The 12,452-nt window shown below is 42.4% G+C and overlaps 1 protein-coding gene across 1 annotated transcript in view; it reads right to left on the reverse strand.

Annotated features, from left to right (window-relative positions):
- Nucleotides 1-1,092, reverse strand: part of PSME4 (proteasome activator subunit 4) — a 69,198-nt gene extending 68,106 nt beyond the window's left edge. Inside the window, exon 1 of the mRNA XM_055815935.1 lies at nucleotides 809-1,092. Within this exon, the coding sequence (XP_055671910.1) occupies nucleotides 809-984 (176 nt within the window). The 5' untranslated portion in view covers nucleotides 985-1,092. The remainder of the gene's footprint in view (nucleotides 1-808) is intronic.
- Nucleotides 1,093-12,452: the final 11,360 nt, after the last annotated feature.

Raw genomic sequence — 12,452 nt, forward strand, 5'->3', positions numbered from 1 at the left:
TGCTGTGAAATCACCATGGGTTTATCTGTATTAAAACCACCTTGCCAGCACACGCAGCAGAGCCAACATCAACACGAGCTACACCGTGCTACAGTACAGGCAAGATATCAAGGGCACCAACAGTGTTTACACAGCATAAAGCCAGAATTTAATCCTGTCGGCACTGAACTATCAGCCTGCCTTGAGCAAGGATTCATGTTCCTACAGCAGAAGTTACGCAGAGACGGCACCTCGTACAACTCGCTCAAAAAGGCAAGAGGTGAAAACAGGTGGCCAAGCAGGCATGAAGGAAACAACAAGTCAACAAACCGGCCCACGAGAGCTCGATTCGTACAAATCGGCAAGTTTAAGCGGCGACGGGCGAGCTCTGGAAAACGAAGCCACCTTTGCCCCCATTTCCTATACCGAAGCACTCGCGGGCCTTGCGTAAGCCCGGGGATGGCGCCGAGCTACCGGCAGGGAGGCGCGGGCGGCCAGCGCTGCCCCGCGGAGCCGGGGGGCGGTGGGGGCCCGCGGTCCGGCCCCAGCAGAGCCGCCCGAGCCCGGCCCGGGGCGGCCGGCACCCGCTCGGCTCTGACTAAGCGGTGCAGGGAGGAACCGTTATGGAGCCGGCCCGCCTCCCGCCGCGCTCCCCGGCCGCCCCACCGGCCCCGCGGGGAAGGGACGAGCCCGGGGGCCCGGTTTCGCCTCCTCCTTCGCCCGCAGGGCCCCGCTGCGAGGCGCCCTAGCCCGGGGCGTGGCCCGGCCGCCGCGTCCCGCCGGGGAGCCGCGGCTCCGGGGGAAGGGGAAGGGCGCCCCGGGCACTCACGTCGAGAGCTTCCTGGTCCAGAAGAGCCCGCCGGGCCAGAGCTCCTGCAGCTGCACGGCCCGGGCCAGGTTCTCTTTGATCTGCGCGAGAAAGCGGGCGGCCTCGGCCTCCAAGCGCTCCCCGTAGGGCAGCAGCTTGTTGTAGACGATCTCCTTCTGCGGCGGCGGCGGCTCCATGGCCGGCGCTGCGCTGCTCCGCGTCCCGCCGCCGCCCCAGCTGCGCGCCCAGCGGCGCGCCGTGACGCCAGCGCGGGGAACGGCCGGCGAGGGACGGGCCGAGCGGCCGCCCCGCCGCACCCCGCTCACTTCCGGCGCGGCGGCGGAAGGCGGGGGTGAGGCCGCGCGCGGCTCCGCACCCTTCCCGCTCCCTCCGGCCGCGGCGGCGGGACTGGCCCCGCTGCTCCCGGGCCGGCTGGCAGAGCCGGGGAGCTGCGGGGGAAGGACCGGCGCCGCCCGCCCGTGCTGCACCGACGTGAGGCAGGCGGTGTGGCGGAAGGCTGTAGCCCCCGCTCGCATTCTGAGCCCCCCGTCCGTAGCCTCGCGGTTCTGGAGCGAGCCCTTGCCGTGCAGCTGCCACTAGCCCAGCACCGAGCCGGGAACGAAAACATCCACCTGCCAGCTGTTCCCCGGGAGCGCCCCGAGGGCCGGCCCGCGGCCCAGCGCTCCGCGGCCGGGCGGCGATTAGCCGGGGGGCTGCCAGCAGGCTAAGAGGCTTATTGGAAATAATATCGCTAGTCAGGCCGGCGGGCTCGCGCCTGCGGGCTGTGGGCGTAAAGCTCGTCATGAATAGTGGGAAAAGCCCTGGCAGCGCTGGTGGCTGCTCTCTCCAGCTGTCCTAAATGTAATTGTTAATTGAATTTCCCCTGAAGAATTACATCGTGACTGTACAACAGCTGCAAACTGATTAGATTTAAAGCTACTGACAAGGGAAAATCCTGTTTTCTGATCTTTATGCTCAAACTAGCTCCGCTTAAAATTAAAAAAAAAAAAAAGCTAACTAAATGCTGAAACGCATTACGCAGAGAAGTGCCACAGAAAACCCAGTACGATAACCAAAGACCATAATGCTCAGATATTGTCATGGCATTTTCCTCAAGAGTGCATTTATGCCATCTTGTTAGATGCCTTTTATATTGGGTATTATTTTTATTTCCAGCCCACCACAGCAGGAAATGGTCCTGTGAGTTAACGTTCACGTACACCTGTACGAGCAGAGACCCACTGCTTTGGCTTAAGAGTCACTGGTAAAATAATCAGCGCAAGCACTGTGGGCTTCTTCTGACAAAACGTACTAATAAATCAGCATCATGTAAATGAGGTTTTTGCAGGTGCCCAGAGACGGCCTAATGCTACTTCATTGCTCTCCCATCAAGTATTTTTCTTGTAATATCTTGGGAAAGTTAAAGTGTATAATCACTGTAAGTGCACCAACTACCTCCTTTTCCTAAAGCTCCAGTGACTAACCATTCTGGGTTACAGGATGAGACTAGAATAAAACAGATACTTTGCTAATTTCCCTTGATTGAAGTGTTACAGAGGCCGAGCCTTTTCAAGCAGTATCAAAGAAACAGTTAGTGCTACCTTCTCTCACTTCCCTAGACCTGTACTTTTAATAAAGGAAGCACGACAATTTTGTTTAGCGTTCAATACTTTGGAAATACCCTTCCATTCCTAGAAGATTTTGTATCACATAATCTTGTAGATTATGTATATAAATTTCTGCGTTATTAGAAAATGGTTGGATGTCACTCTGTTATTGCCATTTGGAGAGTATTTGTTGACATCTTTCACAGTAGCTTTACAATTAAATTCTATTGCCTCATATCTACATTATGCAAAACAATTTATACATTAATTTCTGTCCTTTCCAGCCTAAATTAAAAATGAAACTTGATCATGGCCAAATGTCTAAGGGGAAAAAGTGTTATCTTGTTTCAGTGGTTTGTGCATGAAAACGAGCATAAGCAAAAGGTGTGACTAGACACTATGAAAGGAATAGTTTCACCTTCCATTCAGACAAGGATAAATTGGATAACTGGCCCCAAAGCTGTAATAAAAAAAATCCATGTTTCAAGATAAGAGAAAATACATGTGCCTTGAAACGGAACAGCCTAAAACTAGTTTGTCACTTACAGGCAATTCCTTATTCCTACTTAATTGCAATGGCGGTTTGTCCAAACAGCCGTTTCCAACGTGGGAAGGTGTTTATTAAATTGCATGCAGTCTGTTTGGATTTGGAGGAAAAAAAAAAAATCAAAATTACAGTCCAATTTTCTGAAATTGAAGTTGGCAGATACATAAGGACCTTCAAAGCTGCATTCTGTTGCTTCATAGCTACGTTATCACAAAAAATACTCCTGCAGTTTCTGCCCTTTCTAACCTAAGTTAAAACTGAAGCTTGATTCTTCACACATTTCTGAGTATCTTGCGATGTGAATAAGCACCTCTGACCTCTGGGAGCCTATTTTATCCGAACCAGCAAGCCTCCTCACCTGTGACCATTGTACCTTAGACACACAAGTGCCTTCCACCAGAATTACACACTTCTCTTTTGGGGAAAAACGTGCGAAGTATGCCATCAGCACCTCAGCCAGTCATTGTACTAATCTGACCTCCTTGTTCTCAGAAACTTGATTCCCATTTTCAAAACCTGAAAAAGGAGATTCTGCGTCCATTCACAACTACAGTAGTAAGCATACATATAGTACTTGTATTTTGAAAGTATTTTCTGCATATTATTAATTACATTTACTAATTCTTAAAAAAATAATCCTTTCCCCCCAGTATGCTGGCATTCTGCTATTTAAAAGGAAAAAAATAATACACATTTTGCCAAGTGAGTCAAAAATAGATTTGTTCTTCAAGTTTGCAATATGTTTTGGCTGCAGCAGTGTGTAAAAGCACATTTGGTTCCCAAGTCATATGATGAAGGACTAGCTTTCATAACAAGGAACCCGTCTGTGCTACTTGCATCAACAGCTTTTTCCTCTCTTATTAAGTAGGAGGAATATAAATCAAGAGCAACCCAAATATGGCTGCCACCTGTTGTTTTTGGCATCAAATCTTGAGAATTGATGAATCCAAGTGTTGTAGTTGTGAAAAAAATACAATCTTTCCATTCATGAGAAATTTCAACTGTTAACAGTGGCTTAAGTCACGTTGTGCATTGTTCACACATTCCCCTGCTGGATGGCTTGCTGCCTTAGGTCAACTAACACCACCACTGTCATCAGTATTTAGCAAACTTGTCACTCAACCTTAACCACAGTTGCTCTCAAGCACCTACTTTTCCTATGTAGACATTTTTCTTAGTGACCCATCTGCCCTTTCGGACCCAAGTTAAAAGTTGAGTAATTTTCTGAGTTACAGACTTCTCCATATTTTACAATTTGGAAAAGAGCACCCAAATCCAACAGGAGCTTCATATTACCTGTACCATACCTGTCCTGGTCCAGGACCTCCCATATCTCAACGAGCCCCACTACAAAACTAAAGAAGAATAGCTTGGGTTTTGAAGTTGTCAGTGATGAGGATCATCAGACTTTCTCTCATCCCTGTGTTTCTGAATTGGTCAGTCACCCAAAGCAGGCACTGAAAGATGCCAAAGAGTCAAGAAGCTGCTGCCATCCTGCTCGCTGCCTTTCAGACAAGATGGCAGTAACTTTCTTTCCCCAAGAAAAGCATCTGCGATTACTAGCTGCAAGTCTTTCAGCTAACAAGAGCATTTTCATTGCAAGGATCTGCTCTGTCCCTTGAGGATGGGGACATGAGAAGAGCCTGTAATTACAGCCTGCTGCAAAAGTGTTTACTCCCCTGTCCCTGGGAAACTGAGTTGCTCTAAAGATTTTGGGCAGTAGAAGTTCCTTGTCTGGTATAAACAGTGAAGAGCAGTAATTACAGCTGCTTCTCTCTCCTCCTGCACCTAGGAACTTAACTGCAATTACTAATTTCTTCAGAAACAATGAGCAAGATGGCAGTAGAATTAGTCAGTCTAACCAACCTTCTGAAGTGTGTGAATGCAATTTAAATCACTAGTTTTAAGTCCAAGAAACAGAAACACTGATTCTAAAAACAACTTACATATGCTGGTTTGTAGTTAGAAAAATCTCATCTGGAGATGTGTGACCTTTGCCTTACTTAAAAAAATATATGAGAAACACTGCTTTACCTAAATATAGATGAAATTTTCATGAGCCAGAAGACTACAACTTAGAAATCTACCCATTGCATAAACTTCTGTTTTACAGAGAACTTATCTGTTTGGAGGATGGGGGCAAGAGTGATTACAGCATCTGAATGAGGTGCCAAGGAACTTGTATAGCTTCCTGTATAGTACGGAACAATAGGTTCTGCTAAAGCATGATTCAGAACAACTAATTTTAGGTGTCTAAAGTAAGGCTGTCTAAATACTCTATTACATGTTTCTTGGATGGGGGCCGGGTTCAATATCGCCTAAAGCACATGCACCGAACACTGGTACTGTTCTGTTCCTCTAATGCCTGTTTAGATACACATGTTCTAACATCAGTGGAACGTTTCTCAGTTAAGCCTATATTGAACAGAAATAAAAGGCACATGTGAAAGGGCTGAAGCATTAATATGGGCACCTGTATAATTTGTAAAACTTCACTACATAGACAAGGCTGACCAAGTTTGTGCAACATTGCTATCCTTCATTTTACATTCTTTGTGGATCTGTTTATGACAGTTCAGGCGGTTAAATCCATCCTCAATCATACCAATTCACAAGCTATTATTTGGCCTCCTCTCTTTCCCAGCTAGAATTAGTGGGTTGCTGTTCATACAAGGATGGAGAGTCACTGTACAAGAAGAGAACCAAAATCCTCCTTGGTGAAATAAATTAATTTATAGCAAAATTGTTCTTTCTTCTCCACTTGTTCTTTTTAGGTGTCTTATTGCCTAAGATTTGGAAAGCTAAATTGTCCCAAATCCACACAAGAGAATCTGGCTTTGACAGTCTGTTTCCTCTACATATCTGAAACTCCTGAAGATATCCCTGGAAACTACTGCGCCTGCGGGGAGAAAAAGTAATAGACTTGAGCTCATTATAGGAGCTTAGTGCTGATTTCTTTCCAAATTACTCATTGCTATTTGAAATAAATAATAATTTCTCGGACACGAAATACATGCAGCCAATGCTGGTGAAAGAGACATTACTCTTTTTGTTTTCTTCCCCTCTTGAGGCACTGAGATGGGTTTTTCTGTCTCACTGTCTTGCCAAACAGAAACCAGCTGCAGAGGAGCATGTGATAACAATGAACTCGCAAAGGTTAATTCTAGGGATTCTGCTGTTCTAGGAAATCAAGGAAACACAGTCCCTTGGCAGCCTGCAGTCACTTACACAGAGACGGCTCATTATGGACTTTGCAGTTTCATACAGCTACCCTGTGTTTGCCAAAGCAGAATTGTGACAGACCTTACGCCAAGTGCTTGAGTAGCTAACGGTATTTTTTTTTTTCAGCAGTAAATGCATCTGTTGCATCTTCATCTGCATTTCTCTGTTCTCACATTTGTCTATTCATTTCTCTCATTTCAGTCTCCTTCCAATTCCTGGGTTAGCAAAATGCCAACTATACAGGATTTATCTTTCCAAATAGGAAAAAATTGTGAAATACCAACTTGATTAATAATATCCTACTTTACTAGTAGTCCCATTGACTACGCACAGCAGTGTGCTTCTTCACATTAAGAGACTGTAAGTCTTTCTTTCAGAAAAGCTTACAAAGCCCATTTGGGTGTCACTGATGGATGGAACCTGTGAACCATACTCTTCATCCTAAAATATCTGTAGTCTTTCCTTTTTGAACTGGGCATTAGCTGAAAATGTAAGATCTTACATTTTTTTTCCAGTTATGAAAAAATATCGGCAATGTCTATTTAAAAAAAAGAAAGAAGTATGAAGTCTCTTTTCCCAACCCATAATAAATCAAATAAACCCCCAAAAATATTTGCTCAGGTTTCCAACCTTGTTTCAAGCAGCATTCAGCACAAATAACTGTTCTGTTTATCACAGCCATAGCTCAGGTGGTTGTTCAGGCTTTAACTCTTGGGGTGGATTGTGTATTCACTGATTCGACATGTGGATCAGAAATATTTATGAATTCTGGAAGAGAGGCAAACTCACTTAAATATTCCCTTAAGCAACCAGTTCTTTCTCTTCTGCTGAAGAATTATTTATACTTTGCTTCTGGCTGCATGGTTTTATGCATTGTATCTGCATAGTAGACTTTTTGGCACATTTCGAAAGCGGCAGCTTCTCTCACAGGGTATTGCAAAGACATTCAGCAGGTTAACAAACTTTTGAGAGGATCACATGAAACAAGCTCTGAGCTATCTAGCATTCATTTTGTCTAATGTGGCAAACTGTGCTTATGCCCTAGTAACATGGGGATAAGAAATATAATTGTGTCAGGGGCATAATTGTGGCAACGCAGGTCCCGCTGAGTAGAAGTGCGATTCAAGGAACTGTAAATTGCTGGGTTTTATTATTGTGTCAGGTGTCCTGTTAAGAAGAGTTCAAAGTGAAACAATGACTGTAAATTAACACTTCATAACAACCTTGGAAATGTAACTGCCAAAAAGGCCATTTAGGACAGAAGGAATGTTCCAATTAGGGAACACAATAGGACTGTAAATACAGAGAACGCCCAGGGAGAGGGGAAAAGTCACTTTTGCCACACTTGTATATTGTAACTTAAAGGATAAGTGGAAAAATAAACCATATTTAGTATAAAGCCCTTCTGCTGGGCAAGGTACCAAGAACTGGGTGAAAAAAATTAGGAGGCTTAAAAAAACTCAAGTGGGAAAGAGAATCTGTCTTGAACAAAAAGAGCAGAAAAGATAGCTTGTAATCTCAAATGAGAGCTCTGCAGGTTAATACAGCAGGTGTTAACTGTTATTTCCTCAGATAGTGATACCGCTATCTACAACACACGTGTTTTCTTTTTCAGTAACTTGCAATGGATGAATACAAAAACTGATTCATGCTTTCTTGGTTTTGCCAAATACATGCTCAAATCCTGTAACCATGCTATGAATTAATCTGCTCACTCAAAGGTCTGATGAGACATGGTTGTCCTTGGAGATTCCAGCCCTCTTTGCCTGGGTAAAATGGAGAATGGGATTGGTCATCAGCATCTGGAATGGTATCAGTAGGAGGCCTGACAGGTTCTGATATTAGAGGAAACCAGGTCAGTCACTCTGGTTACCCCCAGCAAATGAACACCTCTGAAAAGCAGGGCATTTTGAAATGGGAAGTTGGGAGGAAAGGGAATTTGGCATGGTGTCAGTGATACCAGAGATGTTACCAAGTAGGGATTGCTTTCTGATCTCAACAGAGGATACAGTGGCTTGATGTGCTTCAGCTGCCGAGCACAACACCTCTGCATCACATCAGCTGCAGCACTTAAGACTGTAGGCTATGAGAACAGCTGTACCGGCTAAGACCATCAGCCCTGTGTACCTAATGCTATCCTGCCTCTACACAAAACATGGGACAGCATCCCCCAGTTCTCCCATCTTGTTTTTTTTTTTCCCAGAGAGTGACTGGTACCATCAGAGTTGCTTTGTTTAGTATCTCTTCCTGGTCCCCTCATTTTGGATTTGGGTGTGGTTTTGTTTGGTTTTGGGTTGTTGTTTTTTTGTTTGGTGTTTTTTTTTTTTTTTTTTTAACTTGGATACTCACTTCTTCTATCATTAGATTCCTAGCTCTGTGCCTTTTTCTCTCTCCAGCCCACACAAACTTTCTTATTTCCAGGAAAGCTTTAATTTTCTTGAAGACTGGCCTCAGTCTTTGCTGTGGAAGCATCCAAGAATAGTTTCCTGTGACAAGACTAGAACTAAGAGCTAAAGACCAAGAACTGGACACATGTACAATTTCACTTCCCTTCTGTACACTTCCCCTTTTCACAGGCAGACATCCTGAATAACAGGCTATTTCATTGTGCTCAATAGTGATAAATTATTTTTTCATCCCCTCATTTATCTGCTTTTTAAGCTCATTATGTTTTGGCTTCTATATTCTTTAGCCGCAATTTCCGATTCACACACAGTGTGAAAGGTTGCTCCCTTTTGTTTGTCACAAACTTGTTACCCAGTAATTTTGTTTGATGCCTGCAAGTGTATGTGAGAAATACTGAGGCCTATTCACCATTTAGGGTTCTACAGACCTGTGTGGTATCCTCTGCTAGACAAACTAATACTCTTCTGTCTCAAGAAGACACAGGAGAATATTAGTCTATTTAACTGTCCCTCATATGAAGCTGTTCCAGGCTTCAGACCATCCTTACTGATTTTGTCTGCTACCTTTTCTGTTGTTTTTGAGGTGAGGAACAGCTAGAGCAGGATATTTGCTGCAGCCAGGCTCTGCACAGTGACCTGAGGGTATCTTCTGTTTTGTTCCCTGTTAACATTCTTCTCCTAAGAGCTCTTCTTGACATCCCCTGAACATTACACTGATCTTATAAAACTGTTCACAACAATTCCAGAATCTCTTTCTTGAATAATAAGTGGCTCATCTAGAAACTGCTGCCCTGTTTGCACAGTTTGATGTGCTTTTGCTCTGCACATTAATAACACGAAATTTAGTCTGACTTTTTAATGCCCAGTCATTTACTGAGATACTTCTGTGATTCTTCACAATGTCGCTTGCTTTTATTGTCCACAGTAACCTAATATAGAATTTGGCAATAAACACTCTATCAACCATTCCACATAATCACTGATTTCTCAAAAGCATTCAAGTTGATTCAAAAAATGAATTTTTGCTATAAAAATCATGTTGATTCCTCTTGTTTTACCAGGGCAACTACTGCTTTTACTAGGCTGGATTGGGAAGATGGCATCAAGGTAGGAATGGATAGAAGTTTGGGTCCAACAGCAGCAACCTTTTTATCTAAGCATAAACCCTGCCAAGTTAGCACAAAAGAAAGGGCACACAAGGCCCCACTGTAGGGGTCTGTTTCATTACCTTTCGCATGCAGTAGGTCTGCCTGCTGCATCCAGATAATGTAAGTGTTTCTAGAGCTTCATAAAATGGTTTGGGTTGGAAGGGACCTTAAAGATCATCCCACCCTTCAGAGGCAAAAGAGTGTCTTTCTTCATCCAGATGCTGATTTCACCATCACAAGTTAATGTCTTTGAAACATACTCTACTCATTTGATTGGAGCTGGCCAACAAATTCCAACTTGGAGAAAGATACAGGAGGCTGACAGGCGGATGGACACAATGAGCAGACAAATATGGCTTTTTCAGGAAAGAATTGTTATTCTCATCAGCTTTTACCAGCACAAGGTCCTGTACCAGGGAACCATGAGTAGAGAACAGAAAGACTACCTGAAACAATCTAAAAGTTTTCATGTGTTACAGTATAGACAGTATCTATGGATATTACTATATCCATAGATATATCTATGAATATATATATAATATGGATATTACTGCCTTTCATGCTTTCTCTTTTTATCTTGGCAAGACAAGCATATCAACATGTTTTCATTGTTGCTAGTAATTTACCATTTAATTTCCTAGCAGAAATAATAACTCAATGTACCAATTCAAGGAGGCAATATTATGGGAACCTTAAGTAAATGTTTGGAACAGACTATTCACTTTTCCAGAGAACATCTGAATTAAAATTACAAAAAGACAATATTTATTGTTAAATCTAAGAAGCTATTCTGACCCCCCCACTCCATCAACACCAGTTGCTTAGCCATCACTGCTTCTCAGATATCCTGGTAATAATAGTAGATAGATCATCTCAACTATTTCAACAGAAATTGTAACTTAAACCTTTGAAGTACCCATTTCCAAGAATTTAAACCGGTAATCAAGTCAGCAAGACTTGACTGAAATACCTGATGGTACAAGCTGCACTAATACATTTCAATATTCTGAAATACTAATTAGGGTTTCTCTTTTTTGCTTTTGAGAAGAAATAGTGGGCTAATGCAATTAATGATAATGAATCAAACAGTTTCACAGAACTGCAAAATGTAATAGCTGTCAGCCCACCTCCATTATAAACCATCCCTTCACCAACCCACACTCTTTTGTGCTTTCCTACATCTTTTTCATAGAGCCCTAAATCCTCCACAAAATCTGACATCATTGTTCAAGTGGCTGTGGGAAAGGTGATGCTTACATTTCCCGTATTTTAATGGGAATAAAGGACTAACTGCCTTAAACGACCACACCTCCTCCTCAGCATGTCACGTAAGAGAAAATATAACCATCAGCAGCATCTCAGTCAATACTTTCCCCCAAATTTCAACGTGTTTCCTGTGAATGGATATTTCATAAATCAAACGTCAGATAGAGCTCCTTCTGCTTTCCTATCGAACCACGTGACTAAAGACTTCTAATGTGCTCCTTCTACATATAAAAGGATGGCCTGGGCTCCCTTCTTCAATAAACCCCAATCCTTTTGCACTTTTTTCCTTTGGAGCTCACTGATGTCTCCAGTAAAGCCTCAGGAAGTATGACATTTCAAACTGTCCAGTTATAATTCAAGTAAAACAGAGATCATAAAGACAACGCCAAAAGAGCAGTTTGCCAAGTTGAAAAATTTTAACATTCTGGTTGCATGTAGAATAAACTTTTTCCCGAATAAAATTGCTTTTCCATGTTTGTTAGTTTAGGATCTAATCTAATTCACATAAAACTCCGAGGTCTTGGATTCACAAAATTAAAATATTATTATGGTTAAATTGTTCCTTTGTTCACAAACTGCTTATAAAGACAAGTTATACTTATCTTCCGTAATGAAATCATACCCAGCGAATTTAAATCCTTGCAGGCATTACAGTAGGTGGGTTTATGTTTAGATTTAATCATGAAGTGAAGACTTACTTGATCCATCATAGGACTGACAGACTTCACCCCAAATTGCACCCTCTGATTCTTATGCTTTAGAACTCAATAGTATAACTTTATCAGCCATATTTTTGCTTGAGATGGATCTTTTTTGCTGTAGGATACATGAGTTCACATTCTCATGTTTTATTTGCCAACACTTTAAGAGAACTTTGCAATGATTATGCAAGTTTTCAGGGCCGATTTCCTCATACCAAGCATTTATTTGTATGTAGCAGTTTAGTTTTTTACTATTTTTCAGATTAAAATTTGTACTACTACTAACTAGAACTGATTTACCTGAAGATTCTTTTTATATATGACTGAAAATACCTTTCAAAGCTTAATTTAGACTGAAAAATGTGAACTTTATTTTCATATGGTTTTCTTGGTGGAGGTTTAGTGGTTTATTGCCTTAGATCTTTATGTGGAGGAGTGTTAAGCAAACTAAGGACTTTGACATGGCAGTTATAAAAAGTTGTCAATAAGCGGACAGAAGTTTAGTTTCATTAAATATTCTTATCTATATATTACGTCAAACAATTATCAAACTGTGAATAGGATCACAAGCAAAAGAACTTTGAGGATTACTACTTTAACTTAAAAAATAAAGTTAATTTCAGAGAAAAATAAAGTTGATAGTTCTTCATGCTCTAGATAGAATACAGATGTACTGAATCAGGGCTTTAATTAAACAGTCTTCCATGCAATTCACTGCACAAGAACATGGTTGTTCTACATGTAGGCTCTCAGAATAACTGTTTTTTTC

The sequence above is a fragment of the Falco peregrinus genome, chromosome 11, assembly GCF_023634155.1.
Source record: "Falco peregrinus isolate bFalPer1 chromosome 11, bFalPer1.pri, whole genome shotgun sequence".
NCBI classification, from domain to species: domain Eukaryota; kingdom Metazoa; phylum Chordata; class Aves; order Falconiformes; family Falconidae; genus Falco; species Falco peregrinus.